The sequence below is a fragment of the Eriocheir sinensis genome, chromosome 19, assembly GCF_024679095.1.
Source record: "Eriocheir sinensis breed Jianghai 21 chromosome 19, ASM2467909v1, whole genome shotgun sequence".
NCBI lineage: Eukaryota > Metazoa > Arthropoda > Malacostraca > Decapoda > Varunidae > Eriocheir > Eriocheir sinensis.
In genome coordinates this window covers 8,733,198-8,760,184 of record NC_066527.1, presented here as the reverse complement: position 1 = coordinate 8,760,184, position 26,987 = coordinate 8,733,198, and the positions used below count along the sequence as shown (strand labels likewise).

Genomic DNA, 26,987 nt, shown 5'->3' with positions numbered 1-26,987 from the left:
ACACACACACACACACACACACACACACACATACACACACACACACGTCACACGTATTTTTAAAATTACATCAACTACGCAGTTCCCACGATCAATGTTAATGCAATAACGAATAATTCTAATCGAGTTGACAATGTGAAGAGAGAGAGAGAGAGAGAGAGAGAGAGAGAGAGAGAGAGAGAGAGAGAGAGAGAGAGAGAGAGAGAGAGAGAGAGAACACACACACACACACACACACACACACACACACACACACACACACATCATGTGCATAATGAGAGAGAGAGAGAGAGAGAGAGAGAGAGAGAGAGAGAGAGAGAGAGAGAGAGAGAGAGACAGCCAACCACCAAACACACACACACACACACACACACACACACACACACACACACACACACACAGACACAACATGTGCATACAGAGAGAGAGAGAGAGAGAGAGAGAGAGAGAGAGAGAGAGAGAGAGAGAGAGAGAGAGAGAGAACACACACACACACACACACACACACACACACACACACACACACACATGTGCATAATGAGAGAGAGAGAGAGAGAGAGAGAGAGAGAGAGAGAGAGAGAGAGAGAGAGAGAGAGAGAGAGAGAGAGAGAGAGAGAGAGAGAGAGAGAGAGAGAACACACACACACACACACACACACACACACACACACACACATCATTTGCATATTGAGAGAGAGAGAGAGAGAGAGAGAGAGAGAGAGAGAGAGAGAGAGAGGTAAGGTGAGCGTCGGCGAGGTCTAGTTAAGTCTCTCCTCAAACGGTGTCTTCCATCCGTTCTCACTGCAGCGCGCAGTACTGTGGTACAGTACTGCGCTCCAGCTTGCACGTAGCAATGATATTGAAGCCCTGGTGCGAAGGTTCGCAGGAAAGCTGTGTGCTTCGCAGTACAACTGGCACGTAAACGTCCTTGCCGAGCGCTGCAGACCATATCGAAGTGACGAGAGTCAAGGCATTGCAGGTTTAACTTAAGTAACTATTTAATTCAGCCTTTCATATGATATAACCTCAGTACTTACTTGTTACAAGTATTTCCAATACCATAAACCTTCCTGGAGCCAAGCCACAAGCCCAAACGTGACCATAGACCAGCAAGCTTTTGGATCAACTGCGTTTGAATCTGCTGTGTTGATGTGTTGTCTCCCATGCACTTTTATGGAAATAAAACCACCCTTGGACAATGAAAGATGTATAGTATAATTTTACTAACCACCAACTAGTATGTCATCGCCATACGGACAAAATCGGACGAGTGATGAATGTAAACAAACCAATAGCCTACGTGCCGCCATGTTTATGTCGGGGACCCACTGTTTCAGTGTGTTTGTATTTACCAACGGTAGTTGAAATTGCCTAGTTGTACATTTGTGGTGAGTGCTCCAGCAAACTTGTGGTGAGTGCTGAGACAATAGATAGTTTTAAGAAAAGGTTACATAAATTCATGGATATGGTGAAGCTGTTCTTGTGTGAGAATGACAATTTTTTTTTCTCAAAATTTCTCTCCAGTATTAGGGTGCATCTTCCAAGATGCAGCGTCTTGTAAGCCGTAAAATATGGTGTATATATATATATATATATATATATATATATATATATATATATATATATATATATATATATATATATATATATATATATATATATATGCAGCCTAACATTGCTATGAGTCTTTTGCAGCATAACATTGTTATTAACATTTGTATGTCTCGCTCCATTTTACAAATACAAGTCTGTATGCTGATCACCAGATCATGAAATGCAACGGCAGTCACCGGTCGGCGTATGGTGGGCGTCTTGGCCTGACTCCATGTGTGAGGTCAAGGTGTGAATACGTACATAGTCTGTTGCTATAGTCGATAGGATGAAACAATATGAGAAGTGCGACATCACTCCAGCTCGCGATTGTAGCTACATACAAAACAAACTGCAAACTCAGCCTACCATTATACAGATGTAGTGAGGGCACAACTTCTTTCTTTATAAGTCTTTTGTTCCTTGGACTCATGGGCGGATACAGGGGGGCGGCCCCCCCCCAAAAAAAAATATCCACCCCCCAGAAAATCTCGAGTGTATGCGGATAGTCGGTACAGAACTGACTCGCTTATAATGTGCTGCAACTATAATACGGAATGTGTCGTCGGCTATAGACATATGCAGGTGCGGATACGGGGTGGGGAGCCAGATGGCCCGGGCCCCCCCCAAAAAAACATTAGGATAATTAAAATATTTGAAATACCCATGAATTGAGAAAACATAAAATATATTTAAAATACCCCTAAGAAGCTAGAGAGCTGGGGAGCGAAGCCGGCCACCGCTAAATAGCTCTGGACGCTGTCCTCCAAACTTTAAAAAAATTCCTCCTCTATAAGTTCCCTGGGCTTTACTACGCAGAGGTGGATGGGATGCTCTGGTAGGATTTAATTTTTTTGGTGTCTGATGTAATTTTTCACTCCTGCAGGGCCAGGGCACAATGGGCACGTGCCCAGGGCCCTGCACTCTTATGGACCCCGCGCTCTTATGGGCCCCGCACTCATCTAACCATCTATATACTCACACAGGGCCGTAGTACGCCGTACCCAGGGGGGGGAGGGGCCGGGGGTGTCGGACGACCCCCCCCCCCTCCCCATCTGCTAAAATGTCCACTTTCTGAGAGAGTCAAAATGAAAACTGGTACCCTTCTGTTGCATTTCTGGAGAATTCAGGATTTTCTTTATTTATTTTCAGTATTTAAGCTACGGAATCATATATTGAATATTATAGAGCAAGACTTAAAGGCCTAGGAAAAAATCTTTGTGACCTCATTCCTCACATGCAAGCAGAAAGTGAATTTTAGTGCAGGCCACTATCATTATTCGGCACTTCGAAGAGGAAATAAGGGAAGACTTCCTTGCCTTTGTGCACGCCCAAGACCTCACCGGTAAAGGTTTAGCCTGGCTCCTTTTGCGCACCGTTGAAGACCTCGGATTGGACATGGTCAAGTGCAGGGGACTTGACGTTTCGATGGAGCAAGTGCCATGATGGGAAAATTCAAGGGTGTGCCGCAGTACTCATGAAGAACTACACCCTGGACAAGCCAATCCACTGCTTTAACCACCGGCTGAATCTAGTACTGACGAAGGCGTGTGACGTCAAGGAAGTGAAGATCGCTCTTCAAACACTGACCGAGGGTCCGAGGTGTACAACTTCGTTCATTCTTCGAATATGCGCTCTTTCCGCTTCACAGAGGTTGTCAAGCTTACCTCGGCCAAGCACGAAAAGCTTGTTCCCCAGTGCCCCACCAGGTGGATTGAGAGGCATGACGCAGTGCTGGTTTTCGTTGAATTTCTGCCTGTCATCGCTGTTTTTCTCGAGGAGGAACTTGACGGCTCCTCATCCCCATACGTGCTCCCCGCTTTCTCGTTGGACTGGTTGTAGTGGAGTGTATATTGGCGCATACTCTCGAGCCGAGCCGAACTCTTCAGAGAAAAGATGGCGACCTGGTGTCAGCCTATGCCATGATTCGTGGTATCGAGACCATTTTTGCCAAGTTCAGAGCAGATGCGGAGAATCATTTCCACGACGTGTTCATGAAAACGGAGGAGCTTTTGATCGAGGTGGGGTCATCGCATGACACCATCCCAGTGCCACGACTCTGTGGACGACAGACCCTGGGATCAAATGTTGCGTGCGAGAATGCTGAGGAGTACTACCACCGGGCGGTGTACATTCCGTTCGTGGACCACGTCATTTCAGTCGAGAGTGATAAGCAAATTCGGCGAAAAAAAAACGCCGACTACTCTTTGCTTAGTGAGGCACTTGTTGAATACTTGGGAATTTGTAAATATATTTCTTTAGAAGTTTAGATCAGCCAATCTTTGCAAATGTGTTACCTCGATCCCATGTAAAAGAAGCCCTAAAAGAATTCCTTTTTATCTTCAGCTGTGTCTAATTTTACATATTAACTCTTTTTAGCAAAGGTTAGGTTTGTAATTTGTATATGACCTGTATTATGATCACCCTTGCTGCTTACATATCGAAATAAACGTTTAGTTTTCTTCGAATGCTCGTATGGTGATGATTTCTACCTGTTCAGATCTGCCTTTTCATTGGTCGGATGTACAATTTGAATTATTTCTTGTTACTGCTTGCCAGCTTAAATATTGATTGCACTTCATATATAGATACAAGAAAAATAAATTTGTCACATATACGTTGATTGCTCGGGAGCTGCGGATTTTAAGCAAAGAACCGCCATCACTATCCATTGGTCTTCACTGTTTTGAGGCTGTCGCTAACTTATGAAATTTTACCATCGGGCCCCCCCAAAATTGATTTTCTGGATCCGCCCCTGAGTTGGACTCTCAATACCAAGAAGGCGACTTTGCATGTAATCAATGAAACCATCTTGACTGAAATGAATAGAACAAATGATGGCATGCTCTGGGTTCACTGCATCACCACGACGACACAAGTTGAGCCAGATCTTCCTGTACCTTCTGTTCCTCTCTGGGAAATCTGAAGAAGCGAATTCCAGATCCTCTAGTTTTTTTCTTTGGATTTAGAACATCCAAACACTGCACACAGACACTTGACATGTTGGCTTAACACAGTCATAGGTGCAAAAAGTGAGAGCCTTCACTATAATGACTGGCTCGCTCTCAGTGACGCTGTGTAATGGATGCTCTCGTGGTACATGTTTGTTTTATTCGTTATATCTTGGCTCAGACACATGACAAACAATTTTGTTTTGTACCATTAGACTCGGCAGTGAATGCAGAACTTTTGATACTCAGGGAAAAAATAGCAATAACCAATAATAAAGACATTTCGGTGAGTTGAAGTGAAAGCTGTGTTCCAAAATGTATATAACACTATTTATTGAAAATTACTTCCTGGTAGTATTTAAAGGAATACTGTTATAAACGATTACATTTCATAAAGGAATGTCTCCTGAACGGAATGCAGTTGTCAAATTATAGTTAGAAGATAATGTAAGCGAACTACAGAAGTATTTATGAGAATGTGTCATCGTGCGGGGCAGGTGAGGTGAATAGGAGTCTCAGCGCGCGTGACTCACTTTTGACAGGTGTCCCGTGGCTGGCTGACTGTGTGTATGTAGACTGTGCGATGAACCAGCCACAGGCACGCCCGCTGTTGCCCGGCGAGGCGGCCAGCAGGCTTGTGCTGTCTGCGTGTTGCCTGCCACGTCGCCTCTCTCTCTCTCTCACACACACACACACACACACGTGGGATGGATAATGAAGGCGTGGTGAAAGTATGTGAAGTTTTTATTTTGCAGCTGTGTCGCGTCAAAATCGTCATTGAGTTTAGACTAAAAATACAAGAAATGCATCGTGTGATAAATTATAAATAGTTATTCCAATATCCCTTTTGAACATAAACCCTGAAGACAATGTATATATAATTATATAATAATAAAAATAATGATAATAATAATAATGGTAATTCTATTTTGTTTCAAAACCGAACTGAATAACCAATAACTACATTACAGATTTATCCAGACGAGATAACACGTCATGCCACCTCGTCCTATCAAATATACAATTTGTTGTGTTCACAAATTTTCAACCTTAAAAAGAGTACAAATCATGCTTTTATAAAAAAATAATGAAGATGAACAAAATAACAGAGGGAAAAGTTGATGTATCGAGCATTTCCTTCCACCTGACCACCGGCCGTCCAGCCGCTGTCCCGCAGTGTTCAGCTCAGCCCGGACCGGCAGCCTGGCCTGAGCCTTAAACACTATCATCGTGACAGGATGAAGTGGACAACTGCGTCACTAAAAGTTTGGTAATAATCATCATATCTTTTAATCTGCTAAGGAGAATAGGTATATTTGACTGAATTCTTTATCCCTGTGCGAAATGTATCATGAGCGTCATAACACGGCTTAAGGACTGGGCCGTTGGCACACGCCAAAGCGGGCAGGACAAAACTGCTGCCTCAGTGTGAACAATGTTTTTGACACTTGATGGAACAGGAACCAAACACTTAAGAGTTCAAAACTGGGACCAAACATTTAAACCCAAAACAGGAACCTAACATTCGACTCCAAATTTAGGATCAAACATTCGAGTCCAAAATTGGAACCAAATATGCAATTCCAAAACTAGGACCAAAAATACAAGTTCAGAACTGGAACCAATCACTCAGAGTACAGAATGGGGACCAAACAGTGGAGTTCAAAACGTTTAAGTCACAAGTGGCAGCGAGACACTCGGTGGTTTAGGGTAACAATTAAGTCTTGTGTACTTAGAATCTTTGAGTGTGCAACATTAGACACCTTACTTTGTACATGAGAACATCATACCTTCAGACATTACACTCTGCCCTCACTCTACTGAACAATCACACCAAACTTTTGCTTCCTTCCTTATTACTCTACGGAACAAAATTGATAGAAACATTATGTTGAGGAAACAATATATAGACGTAGGGAGTGTTTACCAAATACGTACGTACACACTGCTCCAACAAGTACATACACACTTATAGCAGAAACAAATACTCTTGAAAATTAGGCCGAAGCATCAGAATGTACTGTTGTTTATAAAGATTTGTTTTGACTGTAGTTCATATTCATGCCTCAGTTTAATTTTCCGGAGCACAGTTAGCTCTCGGTTTACGTGGTGTCAGTCCTAGAGGACGCTTGGAGTGAATTCCTGTAATTTTATTGCCCAACTAACACATGGTGAGCCAAGAGTCATTTTATCTTACTGTGAGAAAAGACGTAGAGTAAGAAATAAACTGAATTTTAACATACCCCCCCCCCCCCCCCTAAATAGCATGTAATTTAAACTTGATTAAAATGATAGGTGACTGCACCCATATCAGAAGAAAAAAATGAGCTGAGGCACAATATTAAACTTTCGTCACAATAAAAGTTTAATGAACATTCTCTTACTGTGACCTTTTTTCTTTATATATATGTTTCAGCTCACATTTTAAGATTCGTCTGTCCTCGTATGAATACACATTGGAAAGATGAGTACAAACTGGCAAAGCACCCCACACGTCAGCTTCAACCGCAGGAAATGAATGTGATGAAAGGAAAAAATTACTTGTGTCTGGTGGCTGTTTCTTTGTACTAGTGGTGAACAGGGGTGAGAGGAAAATACATACATTCTCTCTCTCTCTCTCTCTCTCTCTCTCTCTCTCTCTCTCTCTCTCTCTCTCTCTCTCTCTCCCCCGGTCACACCACAAATGCATGTAGGTGTTTACACAGTCAGAAGTTATGATAAATGCACAATAGGCAACAGCTAGAAACATAACTAGTACTAATCTATGTGGTGGTGATAGCAGTAGTAGTAGTAGTAGTAGTAGTAGTAGTAGTAGTAATTCACTAAACATGACACTAACAGTAGTTTGTACTCTCCTAGCAGGGAAGCGGACGCCTCCACCCTGGCAGACTTGCTTCTAACAGTTAGGAAGGAATGGAAGCACATGAAATTTTGCATTGTTATTGTTACGTGTACAAGAATGAAACACGTATACCTACACCATGATGCTATACCAAACTTAAACTCGCGTATAATTCTGTCATTATTGTTTCTATTTTGCATCACTGTATTTTATCATTTTATTTACATATTCGTTTACATATACCATTAATTACATCTACTGCTTTTGGATTAGGTTTGCAAATCCATACATGAGTCACACAATGTCCACTTGAGTATCAGTCGGAAAAAATGAAGCTACTTGAAGACATGACGTAAAAAATAACCACCGTCCAAGTAACGAGTCATGAACATTCCACGATGGTTATTTCTCGTCCCTTGGCGAAATCTCACAGGGCAGGTTATTCCTTCTGACATAAATATTAATCAGCTCGGCGTGTTCGAACCGGTGTCCAAAGCCTTGTTCTGCTCATTCGTTAGTCTGCCAGGGCGGCGAGGTGAGGCTCCAAGGTGGGAAAAACTGGCTAGCGTAGGAAAAAAATGTTCTAACCCCAAACATTCACCCCCTTACCACAACCACATTCACTCAGCTCAGTCCTTACACCTCTCTCTCTCTCTCTCTCTCTCTCACACACACACACACACACACACACACACACACTTCAAACAGCTATCCCAAAAGCTTTCTCAAAGCATCAACAACTAATTAAAGTATAAAGGACAAAAGAAAAAGCTTTCAGCCACCGCGCCTTACTTACTTAGCCTACAAACTATTACCTTATCACTACAGCCTCCTGTCGCCCTCTTCTTCCCTTACTTTCCCCTTACCTAAGCGCTCTGTTGTGCTGTTGTGCCTCGATTTCATGCTGGAAAGTCGCTTCCACTGAATCATACAAGTTACAGAACCCTTCACTGGAGGGGCGGGGTATATTTTACGAGTGAATGTTCCTTTGTATAATATTGCATCTTTGTATTATCTTTGTAATGGGTGGTCACATTGTATTGTTTTGTACCTTTGTTTAGTGGGGTTACTGTGCCCATGTTGCAAGCTTTGCACTATGTAAAAACTCGAAAAAAGAGCAAATTAGATAAAAAGGAAGGGTTCGTATTACCAGAAAATCGCTTTTTTAGTATTACGTTTTTACCATACGCATATTTATCTTTACGCAGTATAGGAGTGACTCATCATTACCATCCCTTCCTTTACTTCACTAAAACCGGACATCGATTAAAACAAATGAACAAAACAACAGCGCCATGAGGAGGAACCAATACGCATACAATTATTTATCTACACACAGAAGCTTAAGATTACACACTAAAAGGTCTTCAATCCTATGTATTTATCTATGTCTAAGACGATGATTGTACCTAAGAGAAGAGATCATGAGTTGTCGAAGAGTTAACAACTGTAGCCAGCAGACCCCTCGTCCTACCCTAAACTTTGTCTTGACCGATAGATAACAAGCACTGCTCGCTTAACCTTACCTTATATCCTATGTACTGCACTTTTGGGAACTCTAACTAGTCTAGGATTGATTGGTTGCCGCCAGGGAACGCGTGTAGGTCATTCCCAGGGGTCCTACAGGAGGCTACTATAAGCTCGGGGTGTTCTTGTGTGGTCATTATAGCAATCCGTGTTGTTTACGCTAGTTTAAACGGGATAACAACGTAATAACAGCTTTTTTATGCTTTTCCATTATTTCAACGAAGTATGGAAACGGTGAACAACTCTTGTTTGGATGTATGCCTTCAATAACTTCAACGGAACAATATAGGCTGCATAGTTATAATAGATGTAGGTTCTCCATCAACTTAATTCATTAAAGGAATAACAAGATAGTGAACAACTCTTCGCATGGTACCGGTAGATATTTTCCGACATCTTAGTTAACGAAGTAACAAAACATTGAATAACTGTATCTATATAGTCACCCCTCCTTATTTCACATCGCCTCTGCCGCCCCCCAAAATATATCATCATAAAAAAGTAATTAGCAAAAGAAATTGCCAGACATTACCTCAGCAATAAACTTTTTCATCATTTAGTAGTAGTTAAAATAATGTCACTTCCCAGCATCAAGCCATTGTTAGAGTAAACTGGGAAGGCATCCGTCTTGTCTTTGGTTAAATAATCATAAAAGCTTTCCAAAAATATATACGAATAATAAACCATTTTAACTTATAAAAAAAACATAGCCTTATACATTCATACATGCATACATATTTTTTTCTTATTTTCCTTGATATATCATTCTAACAGTTACCTTAAATTTACCTTGAACTGTGAGGTTTCTTAATCAACAAGGTAAACTAACTTGGTAAAAAATATACTTACAGCTCAACCGTCCGAGGAAAAGGCAGATCTTGTACGTTATGGAGAACACACACACACACACACACACACACACACACACAAAGTTAATATCATTGCATAGGCTGACACCACCCACATGAGTGAACCCAAATTCAATCAGGCACCAGCTCTCAGATTCGACTTGTAACATGCCACACACACACACACACACACACACAGGACTAAGTCAGGCTCGTATATATTCCTTATTTTACTACATTTCATCAAATAGTTCCATAAATATTTACATAGCTTTGACACACTATTGGAATTGGTTAAAAACTGATGAACTAATTGCTTTACCAAATGAAATCTTGCATTCAAAACTACGCAACAGGTCAAGGATCTCTATAATAAAACGTCATCGTAGTTCCTTAAATAAGTCCATAACTTTGACACATTATTTCATTGGGTAAAACATTAAAATGAATGCTTTGAAAGTGTTGGGTGTCAAAACTACGCACTAACTCAAGGATCAGTGTACTGAAATGTGATACGAGACTCAAATACAAGCTTGACTGTATCCTGTGAACACACAAATAGGTAACACACACACACACACACACCAGGCAGCAGGGTGGTGAACAGGCCCGGGGAAGTGATGAGGTGGTAGTGGAGCGTGAGTCACACACGAACAAGCACAACAACGGCTTCGAACGGCCCCACGCGGCAGTAGTTATCGCGGCATCACAAGTACGTGGACTCCCCTGCAAAGATTCAAGGGTCACGTGTGTTAGTAGAGGCATGTTACATGCCCTCCCTGCCGCTGCTTTTGCTGTTCTGTAGTAGTGGTGGTGGTGGTACAGTCTATTCCCACCACTCCGTCCAAGGCAATGCTCACGCCGCGCCCAAAGCTTCGTTCCGTTACTCTGACCCGCTTATCGTGACAGCGTGAAATTGTGCGACTTACGTCATTATTTTATTTATTTATTTATTTATTTTTTTTTTTGTCATTATCGTTCATATAGTTTGATGAAAGTATATTTGATGGCATTATTTTCCCTTGTGGATGAAAAATACATCATTAATATAACTAGTCAGAATATTCGCCCGCTTTTCTTACTCAAGTTTTTTTATTAACGGTAATGTGACCTTGTAGACGTAGTTTTTGGCGTGTTGCATTTGCATACAGTTATGTCTCGCATATGGCAACTAATTGGTGCTAGAGAAAGCTCGCCAAATGTGAATAATTAAATGCAATACGAAACACGCTAGTTGCTATCACAGCCCTCAGTCAATCTTATATTTTAGCTTTTTGCTTGCAACATGTATTTGGTAAATCTCTTTCCCACATGATACTCGCATTTTATCTCCCTTTTTCTTTTACTCCAAGCCTTATCTTTGTTATCCCCCCCTTCATACCCCCAGCACTTGTAGAGGTGGTGGGCTAGACCAGCAGGAGCGAGAGGTTGTGCGCAACACGTTATCACATGCAGCAGGACTTGATCACAACTGTTCAAAGCGTTTCGTCATCTGGCACGACGTCATCACATCAACATGGCGGCCAGGTATCTGATCTGAGAACTGGGATCGTGATACATGATAGAATGATAAACTGTTGGCGGGGAAATGCACCGAAAGCAGTTGGAGTGGGTTTTCAAGAGAAAAACATTTGTCAACCGCATGAATATAGTCGCCAAATTTTCAGGGGGTTAAATAATCACTATAGGGGAAAAATTTGGTGACCGTGTGAGAAATAGGGAACTAATTGATTGGGATCGCCAAATGGGGATTCGCCAAATCCAAATGCGAAACTTGACTAAAGAGTTAAGTCAAGACAGATAAACTCGGAGGCCATGCACACCTATGGGGCATGCCCACAACCTTACGTTTTTACCTTAAGTTGTGACTTAACACCAACAAGTTTATAAAATCAAACTTTTGACCAGAAGAATGACTTTTTGAAGCTTTTATCGAAGTGTGAGCGATGTTTTTGTCAGAGTGGCTGGAAGAGACCATGGTATTGTTATACATTAGTTTGTACACCCACCCTACCAGTTAGTGCTCATATCAGGCCAAGTATACTGTCAAAATTGATGTTTTTTTCCTTCTTGGTGATCGAATTACCAAAATAAGTACCATAATTATTGTTTTTCTGTTCTATGACAAGGGCATCATGGGTGATCATATAATTTTCTTTCAAGTATTTACTCCATAAAAACAAATATATAGTCACCCGTGATGCCTGTGCCGTACAGAAAAATAAGAAGCACTTAACAACAAGAGAAAAATATCCCAATGAGCTCAGAAGTTAAAGTTAGTATCACAGTAAAGTTTGATGATTGATAATTCGAGGACATTTGATTTCTATAACTCGATTTGACTTTCCACGTTTTTTCATCCTTTATGAGTACCAGTTGGAAAGGCCGTGCAGGGGGGGGCACAAACTGGCACACAGAGCCTAGCCAGGTGGGTGTTAATGGTATATGTGTGTGTTGGCCGCGGATCCTCAGTGTTTGGTATTTTGTGCATGCTGGTGGCAGAGAAATTGAGCCTTTTTTTTCTGATTGCCAAATTCTAACCAAGATACTTCTGTACAGTATTGTATTAGATTCTCATTATAATAATTGTTTTGTATTACTTTTATCATTATGTATTATTATTATAACATGTGAATGCAGGAAGGGGGTACGTTATGGGCTCCAAAGACATCACTCGGCTTACGGCCCTTGAAGACTAGACTGGCACTGTTGGTGAGAGATTTGCAGTCCTGCTTCCTATAGCATAACTTTTGCATACTCTTGCCATGCAGACATTTACAGTGATCCATCATTCATGTTTCAACGACAACACACACTAGTCAAAAGCACAACACTGAGCTTCCACAGACTACAAACTATACTATATATGCACAAAATTCACACACGTTGAAAGAAAACACTAAATACCACACATATAAAACTAAAAAAGAACAAAAAAACATTAATAATATTCCTTTGCCCACTACGTCCTTTCAGCTCAGAGTATTACCCTGTCTGTAGAACTACTAATAAAAATATTAATCTGGATTTCTCTTAACTCATGACTCAGGGGAGGAAAGGGGATGGAGGGTGCATGGGAGAGGGAGAGGGGAGTGGGGAATGAACTGGCAGAGGAGGAAAATGAAGGGAAGGGAAGGGAAGGGAGAATGGGGCAATGGAATATTAACTGGCAGGGGTGGAGAGTGAAGGGAGGGAGAGAGGGGAGGGAGAAATAAAATGGGAGGGAAAGAGTGAAGGGAGGGGAATGGGGGATAAACTGGCAGGGGAGGACAGTGAAGGGAGGGTGAAGAAGGGAGAGAGGAATGGGAAATGAAATAGCAGGGAAGGAGGGAGAAAGAGAAGAGGGGAATGAACTGGCAGGGAAGGAGAAGGAAATGAAAAAGGGAGAAAAAGGAGTTGAGGATTAACCGCCATGGGAGGAGGAGGAGATATGCTGAGTGTAAGGGACATCTGAATCACAAGTTAAGTGAATCAATCATTTCCTCCACAACAGTACAAGCCATTACAAGACTCAAGAACTTGGTAAACACACAGAGGGCAAGTATGCTATACCCTGTTAAATTAGAAAGGAAGTAGAAAGGAACATTAACAAAACATTACCCTGTACATGTTTAGCAAGCATTATGAAAGTCCAGAATATAACTATCTCAAAATATTACCCTGTATGTACATAGAAAGAATTATCAGGAATGTTACTATCTCAAAATATTACCCTGCTTGTATATAGCAGCCAATACGAGTCAAGAATATTACTGCCGAAATACTACCATGTATGTACACAGAGATGAGTCAAGAACACAGCAAGTACATGGAGAGCAAGTTTTCTGTTAGGTCTGAATGGAAGAGGCTGTGACGGGAACTTCATATGCACTGTTCCTACAAGTGTTCCCATCAGGCTAGTGTGCATTCATGATCTTGACTCCCGGCACCTCCCAACGTTGGGCCACACGGCGACAGTTTTGGAAATTTCAAAACAATCAGCACCCTCCCCGATATCTGTCACCCGTCGGCAATAAACCACAACCACTGAATGTCCGTCTCAGCAACGTCTCAACAGTGTCATTTCGACGTGGTCTATTTATGATGGTCGTAACGTACGTCTGGCAACACAACATTGTCAACTTCAGGAGTTAAGATTGTGAATGTGTGACACTAGCCTCAAGAAAAAAATTATACTAGAAAAAATTTAGAAGTAGTATAAAATGAGCTTGTCAAGAAAGAGATTAATCAACATTTTTAACTTGACCAGTAGTATTAAATTTTAGCAACTCAGTTTTCTCCAGTAGTTTTTTGTTGAAATCATGCGGTCCCGAAGAGCACAAAAGCATGAGCTACAAAACGTTTAAATAAAAAACAACATAGTAAGGCATTTAGTAAGTCTGGAACAGCTCAGGCCACAGACAATAATGGAAAAAAATATATATCAGAGCCCATTGGTAACATGTACTGAATAATGTGAAGACAAACAGCACTAGCTCATATGTCTAACAGTTTTTTATACTATCTGGGACTCTGCTGGGTGAATACTAATTGGAAAGGTGCATACAAACTGTCAAACCCTCTTATATCAAAACATTAGCCTGCATATACTCTGCTGCGTGAGTAGTATGCAATTGGAAAGGTGGGTACAAATTGGCAAACACTTCTGTACTGAAAAAATTAGCCTGCATATACAAGTCATTATGAGAGTTAGAATATTGGAAGGCAGAAAGAGGCATGCAAGTCTGAGAGGAAGCCAAGGGCACCAAGAGGAAGAAAGACACAGAGAGATACAGAGAGATAGAATCAAGGGGGAAAAGCCATCAGCCATTGCACCCAAGCTGAGAGGAAGCCATCATGCAGGCGTCATCACGTGGAAGGAGCCACCAGTCACCACCGCCCGAGCCACAACACCCAGCACGAGGAATGTTTCTTTCTTTGTGAGTGTTTTTGCAAATGTTTCCTCGAGGTATTTTTATAGTTTTGTGTTGAATTATCCTTATTATCATTATTTCAAAAGGATATAATGGTTCTTTTATTTTTTTGTAAGTGAAACTTTAACCAGTATATTCCTGTGTAAAGTTGTTTTATTATTACTTTATTTCAGGTTTTATTATCTATTCATTTACTTTTTAAGATGTCCATTTTTAATGACTGAATCTTCAACCAACATGTTTCTTAGCAATTTTGAATGTTATTATCCTTATCATATGCTTTTCACCTATTCACATATATCAACTTGTTATTCTTACATTGCATATATTGATTTACTTGTTTTTGAAGATGACTTTCTTTTTTGTTAATTTGTGAATTAAATAACCAATATATTTCTGTACATTTTTTGATAGTTCATTAGTCTTTATCTTGCTATATATAATTATTACGATATATGTAATGGTAATTTAACTTTTTGGGACTTGTAAATTTTCAAGCTTTGTAGTCCTGCACAATTTTCTGTAAAATTTTGTATTTATCACAATATTTTTTTGAATTTTTACCTAATAATTTGTGAATTTCAAAGGCAAAGAAATTATTGTATTTGTGTGTGTGCTGGAGAGTAGAGCAGCACAACATTCAACACAGTTTAACACAAACATAAGGAGGTCCAATGTTGTAAAAGAAAAAAAAAAAAAAAATGCTCTGACTGTTCTGCACAGAAAATGAGTTAACACACACTCATCTCACCCCATCACACACACACACACACACACACACACACACACACACACACACACACAATAAAATAGTTCAAAGTATGGGACATTATGAGCCTGACTCGAGCCTGATAAAATACAAATAGGTAGTAACAATTAGGTATGAACACACACACACACACACACACAAAAACAAAAGTACATAAAGACAGTCCACCAATCCCACACCAACTTAAAAAAATATTGAGTGTTAATGATATACTGCAAATTTTAGTTAAAGTAACAAATACACACCCACTCCTGCCACCTCAAGTCACACCACTACCACTAAGAGAGGGCACACACACACACACACACACACACACCACCACTATTAAAATACATAGGTACAGACCAAAAATTTTTTATATATATATATATATATATATATATATATATATATATATATATATATATATATATATATATATATATATATATATATATATATATATATATATATATCATGCATGGAATCAAATACAAAGCACAGAAGTAATAACACAAACTTCCACCATCGCAATCCTGTTCAATGCCTGAGTCACACATTTTCTTCAATCCACCGAGGCAGAGAAAAAACTGTGAAGGAGTGATGGAATGAAACAAGAAAGGGGGAAAAAAGCAGATGAAAGCAAATTTGAATTCGCTATAGATTGAAGCACATACAGGAAGAAACAGGTGTAACAAAAATAAGAAGAGAGAGAGAGAGAGAGAGAGAGAGAGAGAGAGAGAGAATGGGGGGTAAAAAAAGGAAATCAATAGGATGGAAAGAAAAGCAGCGAGTCTTCATATAAACATCTTTATTGAGGGTTCTCGGTAAAGGGTGACAACGACATTTGCCTCAAAAGACTTGCCTTCACGGACTGGCGAAAAATGCTGCTCCCTATCATTGAGTATTGACAATGTGTAAACATGATGTCCGAGAGAGAGAGAGAGAGAGAGAGAGAGAGAGAGAGAGAGAGAGAGAGAGAGAGAGAGAGAGAGAGAGAGAGAGAGAGAGAGAGAGAGAGAGAGAGAGAGAGAGAGAGAGAGAGAGAGAGAGAGAGAGAGAGAGAGAGAGAGAGAGAGAGAGAGAGAGAATGATTGTGCCCTTATTCATAAACTACTCAGTGGATGAACACACACACACACACACACACACACACACAGATGCACACACACTGGGAGGGGATGGGGGAAGTGGTGATGGTGAGATGAGTGAGCCAGGAACAGAACAGCATGAGGTGGTGTTGTGAGGGTGGTAGATGAGGCATGAATGATGACAATGAGGAGGAGTGGATGAGGTAGAATTAGTTGTGTTTATCAACTCGTACACACCACTCAAGTTTGTGCTCGTCAGGGGAAAATACTCCAAATGTTTGTGCTCAGGATGGAGACTAAGGAAAAACGAGGAGGAGGAGAGGAACAGAACATGAGGAGGAGGAGGAGGAGGAGGAGGAGGAAGAAATGGAATGAGATGTGAGAGGAGGGGGGGAGGAGGAGGGGGGGGGGAGAGGATGAGGAGGAGGAGGGGGGGGGAGAGGATGAGGAGGAGGAGGGGGGAGGAGGAGGGGGGAAGGAGGAGGAGGAGGAGGGGAGGGGGAGGGGGAGGAGGAGGAGGAGGAGGAGGAGGAGGAGGATACATGTTGTAGCACTCAAAAGAAAACCATAAAAAGAAAATAAATGTTGCTATTCAAATTTCTCAGTGGCAATTTTTCATTTTTTCCTTTAACCCATGTAGCAGTGACGGGCCAAATTTGTGGCTTTACCGTGTAGCAGTGATGGGCCAAATTTGTGGCTTTACCGTGTAGCAGTGATGGGCCAAATTTGTGGCTTTACCATGTAGCAGTGATGGGCCAAATTTGTGGCTTTACCATGTAGCAGTGATGGGCCAAATTTGTGGCTTTACCATGTAGCAGTGACGGGCCAAATTTGTGGCTTTACCGTGTAGCAGTGATGGGCCAAATTTGTGCCATGATATAAACCCCCCAAAATAGATGATTCATAAACTGATCACAAATGCTTTGATATATATTATGAAATGGTTTGTGTGAGTAATGATTTTTTCTCATTTTTCTCGCTTAGAGGGACCATTAAGAAACATGATCCCCGCTGCTACCAGGTTAATCATCTTTTCTCTGAGTGGAGGGAATGACATCATTTTTTCTCTGAGTGGAGGAAATGACATCACATTTTGGGATGATTTCATTTTTTTTTTTTTTTTTTATTTATTTTTTTTTTTTTTTTTTTTTTTTTAATTTTCTGCCTTCAAGAATTCACTGTTAATGGGGATTGAAATTTCCAGACCAACAGATTTGCTGTATGGCATTTTGGATTACTTTTATTGTGACCCACCCCTGATACGAGTACTAACTGGAATGGTGCGTATAAATTGGTGAACACAGCCTAGAGAGGAGAAGAGGTGAGGTGAGGTGAAGTTTGATGAGTGAGGATGCATCATGGAGGTGAGGGGGAGGAAGAAGGAAGGAAGGAAAACAGGAGGGAAGGGAAGAATAAGAGATGAACAATTCAAAACTCAGGACAAATAAGTAACATCAATACTGGAGCCGTTACAAAATGTTGAGGTAAAGACACACACACACAAACACACACGTGCTGAGTATACTCAAGTAAAAGGAATTATTTTTGTTACGATATTTTTTAGGACGTGTGGAAAGAATCGACTTTTCATGGATACCATTTTCTGGAGGATATTAGCTACTACTTTTACTACTACCATTACTACTACTACTACTATGGTAGGAGACATAAATTCATTCCTCAGCTGAACGTGTCACACCACTGACGAGTTGACCATTACAAGAGATTGACTTTTACCTGAGCATGTACAGAACATATCCATGTCTATGTATATCCATATTTTCCTCCTCCAAATACAATATATTTTTTTTTCAGGCAAAGCAGAAATGTCTCAAGGATAAAAGGAAAAGAAAAAATAGTATTTAACATGAAACATCATCCTTAGGTGTTAAATATAATATATATATCCATATGTATATAAAAAAGAATCACTTATACTTTGTGAACACACATTGATACTTCCACCCTAAAACTTCACATCAGTAATGGGGTGAGTCTGCCGCCTGGTACGCACCAGTACAATCGCTGCTCACATCAGTAAGACAACTAACGTGTACAGTCGGAAAAAAAGTCAAATTCTTTGAACGATTATTTCAAGATAAAAGTTTACTGATCTTTTACATGAATATAAATTTTCTGAGGGATTGACTTAATCTTTTAATCAAACATATCATACCCTAGGAGAGTATATGCTACACAGGACTGACTCTGGAAACCTGAGATAAGGTGTAAAAATTAAATGTCAAAATAAAAAAAAGTGTAGCATTCTTTATTTTGACAATGTAATGCTACTATCCGGACACTCTACTCAATTTCCCCGAGCCATTTTTCCCTGCCATGATGAGAACTCTGGAGAACTTGCTGAGGCAGAACAATGAACACTCACCAAAATAAAAACATTCATCAATTTTAATTTTGATTTCAATCTAATTATCACACCTCGGCTCAATTTTCCATAGCAAATTTTTACCCCTGACATGAGCAACAACTGGAAAGGTGCGCACCAGCTGGCAGACACGCCCTAAATCACCTAAAATTATCTTGTACCTCGTAGGTTGTCTGAGAGGGGAGAACGCCACCACCACTACTGCTCCCTATACCCCCTCCCCCCCCACACCTCACACTTGTCTGCCCTAAGCACCCCCGGCCCCCTCCCTCCCTCGCTCCACTCAGCAGTGTACCTGAGTGAAGGAGTGAGTGAGTGAATACATGAGTGGGTGCATGAGTAGGTGAGTGAATGAGTGAGTGTCTGAGTGAGTGACAAATTGTGATGACTTCAAAACACATATATAAATAAATACATGAGAAGAAAATAAGTAATGACTACCTTGAATGATAATGATGATGATGGTGATGGCAGTGGCTAGGAGAGAGAGGGGGAGAGGAGGTGTGGGTAGCCCTCCAATGGTGATGGTGAGAACAAGAGTAAACAAAACACCAAAGTAAGGAAAATATTTAAACCCCATCCACACAATACGGGACTAAAATTAATATAAACACATACAGTAAAACTCTGTTAATCAAAAGAGCAGTGGGTCCAAGCCTGCTGGGATTGATGATTCTTTTAAACAGTCAAATGGCAGCCAGAATCACCAGGTGTCTATGAGATCAGAGTATTATCAAGCTAGAGCAAAGAAGTGGAGCTCACACTAGACCGAGATTTGAGTCTTGATAGATTGCCTCTTTAGCTATACTGCCACCGTTCCCTCACCTTCAGAACTGCAACACAGTTTTGCCACTGCAAGGCAGTATGTCATTCTTTCAGTAAAATAAAGTAAAGTAGTACAAGCACATGAAAGCATCGACCCAACTTTCATCCTGGCTAGTTTGACCTATTATTTTCCACCTTCTGCTGATGGGTGAACTATGTATACATTATCATTCTAAATGATATTTTTTCAATACTTTGGCACTGGCTGACGAGGTCCCTGGCTCAAGAACTTTTGAATCAAATGTTTTGCAGGATCGTAGTCATATGAGCCCGAGTTAAGGAGTGCTAGCAGTGTCCACACATGCACCCACACAAAATGATGGAATTGTAAAAACGTGCTCAGCTCACTACACTTGCCCTGCTATGTTAACGCAGGTTGTTCGCTTATCTTCATAATTTCCTGTAATTCAGGATTCAGAACAACTGTACTTATTTTGTATTATAATTTCATGCCTTCATGAATTTGGGCTATAAATTTTTTTAGATAATTTTATGCCTTTAGGAATTTTGACTATTCAAAAGTCAGGACCAGTGGAATTTGGATTAACAGAGACTTACTGTAAAAAATAACATCTCAACATTTAGAGCTCATCATACACACACACACACACACAAATACTCACACATACAGTGGTGGGCAAGAATTTTGTTTTTAAATGCTAACACGATATCATGACTCTAGTACGACTTTGAACATGTACAAAAAATCTCTATATCTCTCTCTCTCAAAAGTTCACCGAGTTTGAAGTGGTGCAAAAAATAACAGAAAAAAACAGCACCGGACAAAAATACACACATGTGCGCAAAAACACGCACACCAAATAAACTAATACATAAGAAACAGGTGTATGTATGTGTGTGTGCGTGTCTGTATGTATATGTGCAAACTGCAAGGACAAGGAATTCAAACACACACACACACACACACACACACACACACACACACACACACACACACACTATTCCCACTTGTACTATTTAAACCCACATGGTGCTCTCCTTCCTTATCCATCTATACATCTGTTTGTATATCTATCCATCTGTTTTCTATCCTACCCATCTATTTGTCCTTCCATCTGTCCCCTATTTGAGCTGGGGAGCACTTGGCGACGGGAGGAGGCCAGGGTGAGCTGAGAAAGGTGGGCTGAGGTGGGTCAGGTGGGTGGGGGCCGTGCCTGTCTCTTGCCTTCCTTTCCTGACATTCCTTTTCCCTCTTCACCTTTCCTTTCCTTTCTCACCAAGTGCATGATGAGTGATGAATGGTGATGAGTGCGTGCCATCACTTGTAAAGACTCCTCCCTCACCCTCAATATCATCACCATCACCAACACTATAAGTCCATAAGGGGGATTTCACTTTTTAATGTTCCCCTACCGTCACTGCCACTGCCACCATCACTGTTTAATCTGTCCACCACCACCGTCACCACCACCACATTTCACTGCATTTCTTTTCTCTTGATACAGTTTCAGGTTCTCCTCATCACCACCAACACCACATTCACCAGTTTTTCTTTCCGCTTCATTTCCACTGACAGTGACATCACTACCACCACCATCACCGTCGATACCACCGCCAATTTTCTACTGGGTGATATCACTTCCCAGTACCACCGCCACCACCACCACCACCACTGCGACCATAATCAGTACCACCATAAACACCTTTTTTAATAATTTCTTGGTGGAGATGACATGACAGGTTCCCTACACACCACCACACACCACCAGTCATTACCACAACCACCCACTTCATTTGTGTTATGGTGTGGTGTGTGGAGTTGTGGTGTGGTGCTGGGTGTTGCACTGTCATCACCACCACAATCACCTGTTTTGTTTGTTTTATGGTGAGATGTTGGATGTTGAACTACTACTACTGTCACCACCACCACCACCACCACCACGACCACCACCACGACCACCACCACCAGTTCACTCACAATTAGCAAATCTTTTGAGGCTACACAAGTAAGGTATGTTCGCCAATTTAAACGCACCATTCAAAAAAATATTCATATCAGGAAAAAAATGAAAAAATTGTGTTGAGGCATAAAAATTAACTGCAGCCAAAGTGAAGAAAGATAAACATTACTCTAACAGTATACAAAAATACCAATTCATCAATCTGACAGAGGGGACATGGAAGTTCATTTCATCCAAAGATACAAGGAAATGTATCAAATGTATCAAATATAAGCAAGAAATGTTGTTTGCAGTAGTTTCTTGGCTATAACTTTTATTTCACTTTAACTTGTGTTCATGTTGGGTCGCTGTTCTGGGGCTGTGACTCGGGGCTTAAGACGGATGCCCTTCCTGACGTCACGTGGCAGCACTGGGGTTCAAACCACCAGTAGTGAATATCATTTTATCAAATATAAATAATGGGAAAGGAACCATATATAAGAAAAAGGGGTTGTATATATTTGTATACTTCCACTGTAGGTTGATGTGGTTCAATGAATTTCAGTGTATTTCCGTTAATGAGGTTCATTACAAAGTGGGTTAACTTCATTTAGTTGTTAAACCTTGGCTAAGAAATAATTTTTTTCCTGATAACAGCACTAATTGGAACCATGCGTACAAACTGGCTAACTCGCCCTATTATGTCACTTTGTACATCTCTACTATTACTGCCCCCGAGGTAAATTACAATACAGACACACACGCGCATACACGAGTTATAAGTGATGATAAAGTACTAGGTGGCAGCGGGTAGTCATCAATTTGTTCACACCATTACAAATTGTGCCTGCATTCCTTTCTTCTGTCTACCTCAGTTTGAGTAATTATTCCCCTGACATGAGTACTGATAGCAATAGTGTGTTCAAACTGGTGATGACAGCCGATGCAAATACCGTATATACTCAAGTGAGGGCCAATTTTCTTAGGGACAAGTTTAGAGCATCAGCTTGTATCAGGATATCACTTTTTGATGGTTGGGGGGACAACTACTACAAGTACTACTGCTTTCCTAGGGGGCTGAATTTATTCCTCAACTGAGTGTATAATGACTTTGTGGGGAGAACGACACGAGCATATACGGCAAGAAGGGTATGTTCAGAAATTTGTAAGCATCTTTCTTATCATATAGGGAGGAAAAACTGAATAAGAGCTACAGATATTAAAGTCAAAATGTTGTTTAACAATCTGCATTCTAATGATAGGTAATTTTCATACTTCAGCTAAAGTTTCCAGACTATTTTTTAGTTTTCATGAGTACGAAATGGAATGGGGCATACTTACAAATTGGCAAACATATCATACAGAAGACCCCAAAGAGAGAAAACACGAGTCTCTCCTCCTCCTCCTCCTCCTCCTCCTTTCTAAAGTGATGAGTGAAGTGGTGAGTATATGAGTGGTGGTAAATATCCCTCCCCCTCCCCCCCCTCTCCTTCCCTTCCCTTCCTTCCCTCCCTCCCTTCCCCTCCTCCTCCAGTCTGGGTGACATTGGTGCAAACCTTTGTACTTGGACAACATTCATTGATAGTTTAAATTAGTAAGTGATTGCCACTTTGTGCACATCATCCCAATCAGTACTTGGATCAGAAAAAAATGACACTAGAATGAATTAATGACAAAAGAACTTTTTAGTACAGTGTACTTTCCATTTCACAAACTAATTGGTGGGAACACCAAGTCATAATAGCTGCAGATATCAAAAGGTAAAGGTACTTTACCAAACATATGAGTTGTTATTTGTTTGAAGAAATAATATTGTTTTACTTAAAACCATGAAAGGTTTTGAAGGAAAAATATTACTGCATTGAAAAAAAAATTAAATATGTTTTTATGTTTGTAACAGTAGGTTCACTGAATATTCATTAAAAGGAGACTTTAGTGTGCTGACAAACTAATGAATGTTTATCAATCTGTGATTTAACAGTGCAGTTCATTTTCACACCTTGGCATAATTTCTTTTCTTTTTTTTATTCCCAATGAGTATTAATCAGAATGGTGTGCACCAATTGGCAAACATACCCTATGACATGCATCATGTACATGGCAAAATATGAGCCAACTAACAGGAACAATTTGAGGTGGCGACATCACACATACACACACACACACACACACACACACACACACACACACACACACACACACTGCAAAGGGCACACCCAAATATAGACAATTAACAATAAAGAAACTAACAGCTACATCTATAATATTGAACATTCCGGGACTGTAATGATGATTATTAAGGAGCCAAAAAACAGGAGCAAAAAACATACAAATGAGGTGTTGGGGCAGGCTCACCGATTCAGATGCACCTTCCAATTAGCACCCACGTCAGGGAATATATTGTGAAAAATTGAGCTGATGTGAACTTTTGTCAAAATAAAGATTGTTGAACATTCTTTATTTTGACAGCTTGACTTTTCTTCCACAGCTCAAATTTTCTTTCTTTTTTTTCTTTTCCCGTCATGTGCGGATTGAGATGGTGCACAGAATATGGCAAACCTAACCTAACCATCTCTAAAACTCCGACTGACAATTCGACAAACGACCAAAACTCACACAAATGTTGCTGGTTAATTAGTCCTGACGAGGACAGGGAATCAAGGGTATCAAGGCAACGATGATAATGACATTTGGAAAGTCATTTTCACAAAAAAACAACATTATGTCTTCTAACTGACCAAGACAAGTATGTCTTGAGACCCCTTGTTATACCAGCTTCATTACTCGCCCATTCCTCAATGAACCTGCTTTTTTAAAGATTATTTGATCATGGAAATCAAGACAATGATGACAAAGTTAGGAGAGTAATTTTCGCGCATTACAGATCAACGCTGCATCTAGTAATTAACCGAGACAAATGAACGACGAGTATTTGAGTTTTGCATGACTCAAGATCAGTGCTTCATGACATTTGTGCCAATAACCAAAATGTTCTTACATCCAAGTTAGTTGGCCATGTCTGTGATAGTAGACCACTGTTGTGTAAGGCAAACTGAAAGCCTTCACAGTAAACCATGGTAAAGAAAGAATAACCTAACTGTATCTTGTGATCAAGTGCTATATGAGATACCTGTCAGACTCAAATTTTCTGAACACCTTTTTAGGGCTAAATTTTGGGTGGCAACTTTGATGAGGATATTAATTTTCTTGAGAGCTGCTACTATTATCACTATCTTTTTAAGGAATCAGATATTTTTCAAACGAAACATATCATAACTTCAGACGTTGACTATTGCATGAGCACACAGCATTTCTTCCTTAGTCATTCCTCATGTATTGAATTCAACAACAGGCATTTCTCACACAATCAACCTTCTTGAAACACAACCATTTAGTGAAACTCTGTAATGACGTATCTTTTCTCACATAAAAGAATCAAGACTGCAATGTGACTGAACATACAACCTCCTTATTATTCCTTCATTCCAGGTGCAACCATGTTCCTTTAAGTACAGTTTAAGTTGGCTAATCCATGTTTTTTCTCTCCTGTATGTGTGTGTGTGTGTGTGTGTGTGTGTGTGTGTAATTCACCACCACGGCCTGATCACGAGTTGGACTCGCTTTCGCCAGCAGGTACCCTCCCAACGAGAGCAAGTGCTCATTATCATCGATCTCTGAGTACTGCCAGGACCTCACACACCACACGCCCCATCCCCGTTGCTCAAGGGGGAACAGTAACCCCTCCTAGTCAACAGAACGAATCCGGCCTGAGCGGGGCTTGAACCGCCGCCTGTTTGGCCGTTGAGCCTCGCAGCGCTCTACCGATTGAGCCACCGGAGTGGTGTGTGTGTGTGTGTGTGTGTGTGTGTGTGTGTGTGTGTGTGTGTGTTATGAGTATATATGTATGAAGGTATACATACCACAAAAAACTGAGGTATATATCAGTCGCTGTTCAATTAAACATTGTCTGCATATTAACATGTACCTGCATATATTGTGCAAATTATGATCTCAACGGTACACATTCATGTATACCATAGAAAAATGAAATAACTTAAGCAATAAATAGTAATAAATAATGACAACATCAATAATGGTATAAAAATAATAATAATAATAATAATAATAATAATAATAATAATAATAATAATAATAATAATAATAATAATAATAATAATAATAGAAATAAAAAAATAATAACAATAATAACAATTTATTTTTAGGCCTATTGTTCAAGAGCTTGTCAAGGTAAGGGTTGCAATAATATAACCAAGCATGCACAAGAGCACAGCACATATTCACCAATTTGCCACATTTACCTAATTGGTGCTCACAGCCAGGAAGGAAACAAATCTACAAAGTTGAGCTCCAGTGTAAAAAAACCTTGTCAAAATGAGGAATGGTTGCCCCTTTCTGTTCTGACAATATTTCATTTTCAGACCCCAGCTCAATTTTCCAGTTCTTTTCCTGCAATGAGCACCAACTAGAATGGTGTGTGAAATGACAAACACACACACACACACACACACACACACACACACACACACACACACAAGCCAAGCAGAGGTAGATGTGGCTTCTTTGTTCCTCCCACATTTCAAGAAGCAGTCAACCTTAAATGCCAAAGACAGAGGCAAAAACAATAAAATAAATAAATAAATAAATAATTGAAAACAGATAAAGATATAAATGGTATAAAGAATGAAGGAGAAAGACAGGAAAAAACACGACCACAAATATATAAATAAAAATACATAAGTAGATAAGATTAGATTTAAAAAATGAAGGTGAAAGATGAGAAAAAAATACAAGACAAAAACAAAGTAATATGAAAGATGTCAAAAGCAAAGAAGGGAGATTTGAGGGAAATTAAATATCAAAACATAAATAAATAAAAGCATGGAGCTCCTCAAACACACACACACACACACACACACGTCACAGAACACGACAACTAACCAACCAGAAGATGTCATAAAACATTAGTCGTAATTTTTTGTTATTATTTATATATCTATGTATAGTATAATATATATATTCATATATTCATATATTTATGCTATATATGTTTTTTTCTTTTTTTTTTTCTTTTTTAAACCTTTACAGGGAAAATATTGCTGATGAAAGATGGGAAATGGTTAAAAAAAATAGTAAATGAGTGACCGAAAAAAATCAGAGGAGAAGCAAATACGTTGTTGTTGGTGGTGGTGATGGTGGTGGTGGGTGGTGATGGTGACGGAGGTGGTGATGGTGGTGGTGGGGTGACAGGGTAGACTTTCTTTGCAACACCACAGTCCCCTGCAAGGAGGTAGTGGGGTGAGGCATGGTGGTAATGGAGGTGGTGGTGGTGGGTGATGGTGGTGGT

The 26,987-nt window shown here is 40.2% G+C and overlaps 1 protein-coding gene and 1 long non-coding RNA gene across 9 annotated transcripts in view; one reads left to right on the top strand and one right to left on the bottom strand.

The window, feature by feature from the left end:
• Positions 1-26,987, top strand: part of LOC127000657 (uncharacterized) — a 64,061-nt gene that overhangs the window by 31,938 nt on the left and 5,136 nt on the right. The window lies entirely within an intron of this gene.
• The window catches only part of LOC127000654 (phosphatidylinositol 3,4,5-trisphosphate 3-phosphatase and dual-specificity protein phosphatase PTEN-like), a 110,818-nt gene continuing 89,098 nt past the window's right edge, over positions 5,268-26,987 (bottom strand). For 5 of the 8 annotated variants that reach the window (XM_050864615.1, XM_050864618.1, XM_050864616.1 and 2 more), the window contains one exon: positions 16,422-26,920. In XM_050864615.1, coding sequence (XP_050720572.1) covers positions 26,715-26,920 — 206 coding nt within the window. In that variant the 3' untranslated portion in view covers positions 16,422-26,714. Of the gene's footprint in view, positions 10,485-16,421; positions 26,921-26,987 lie in introns of those variants that run through there. The other 3 variants (XR_007754368.1, XM_050864620.1, XM_050864622.1) reach the window with 1 other exon arrangement.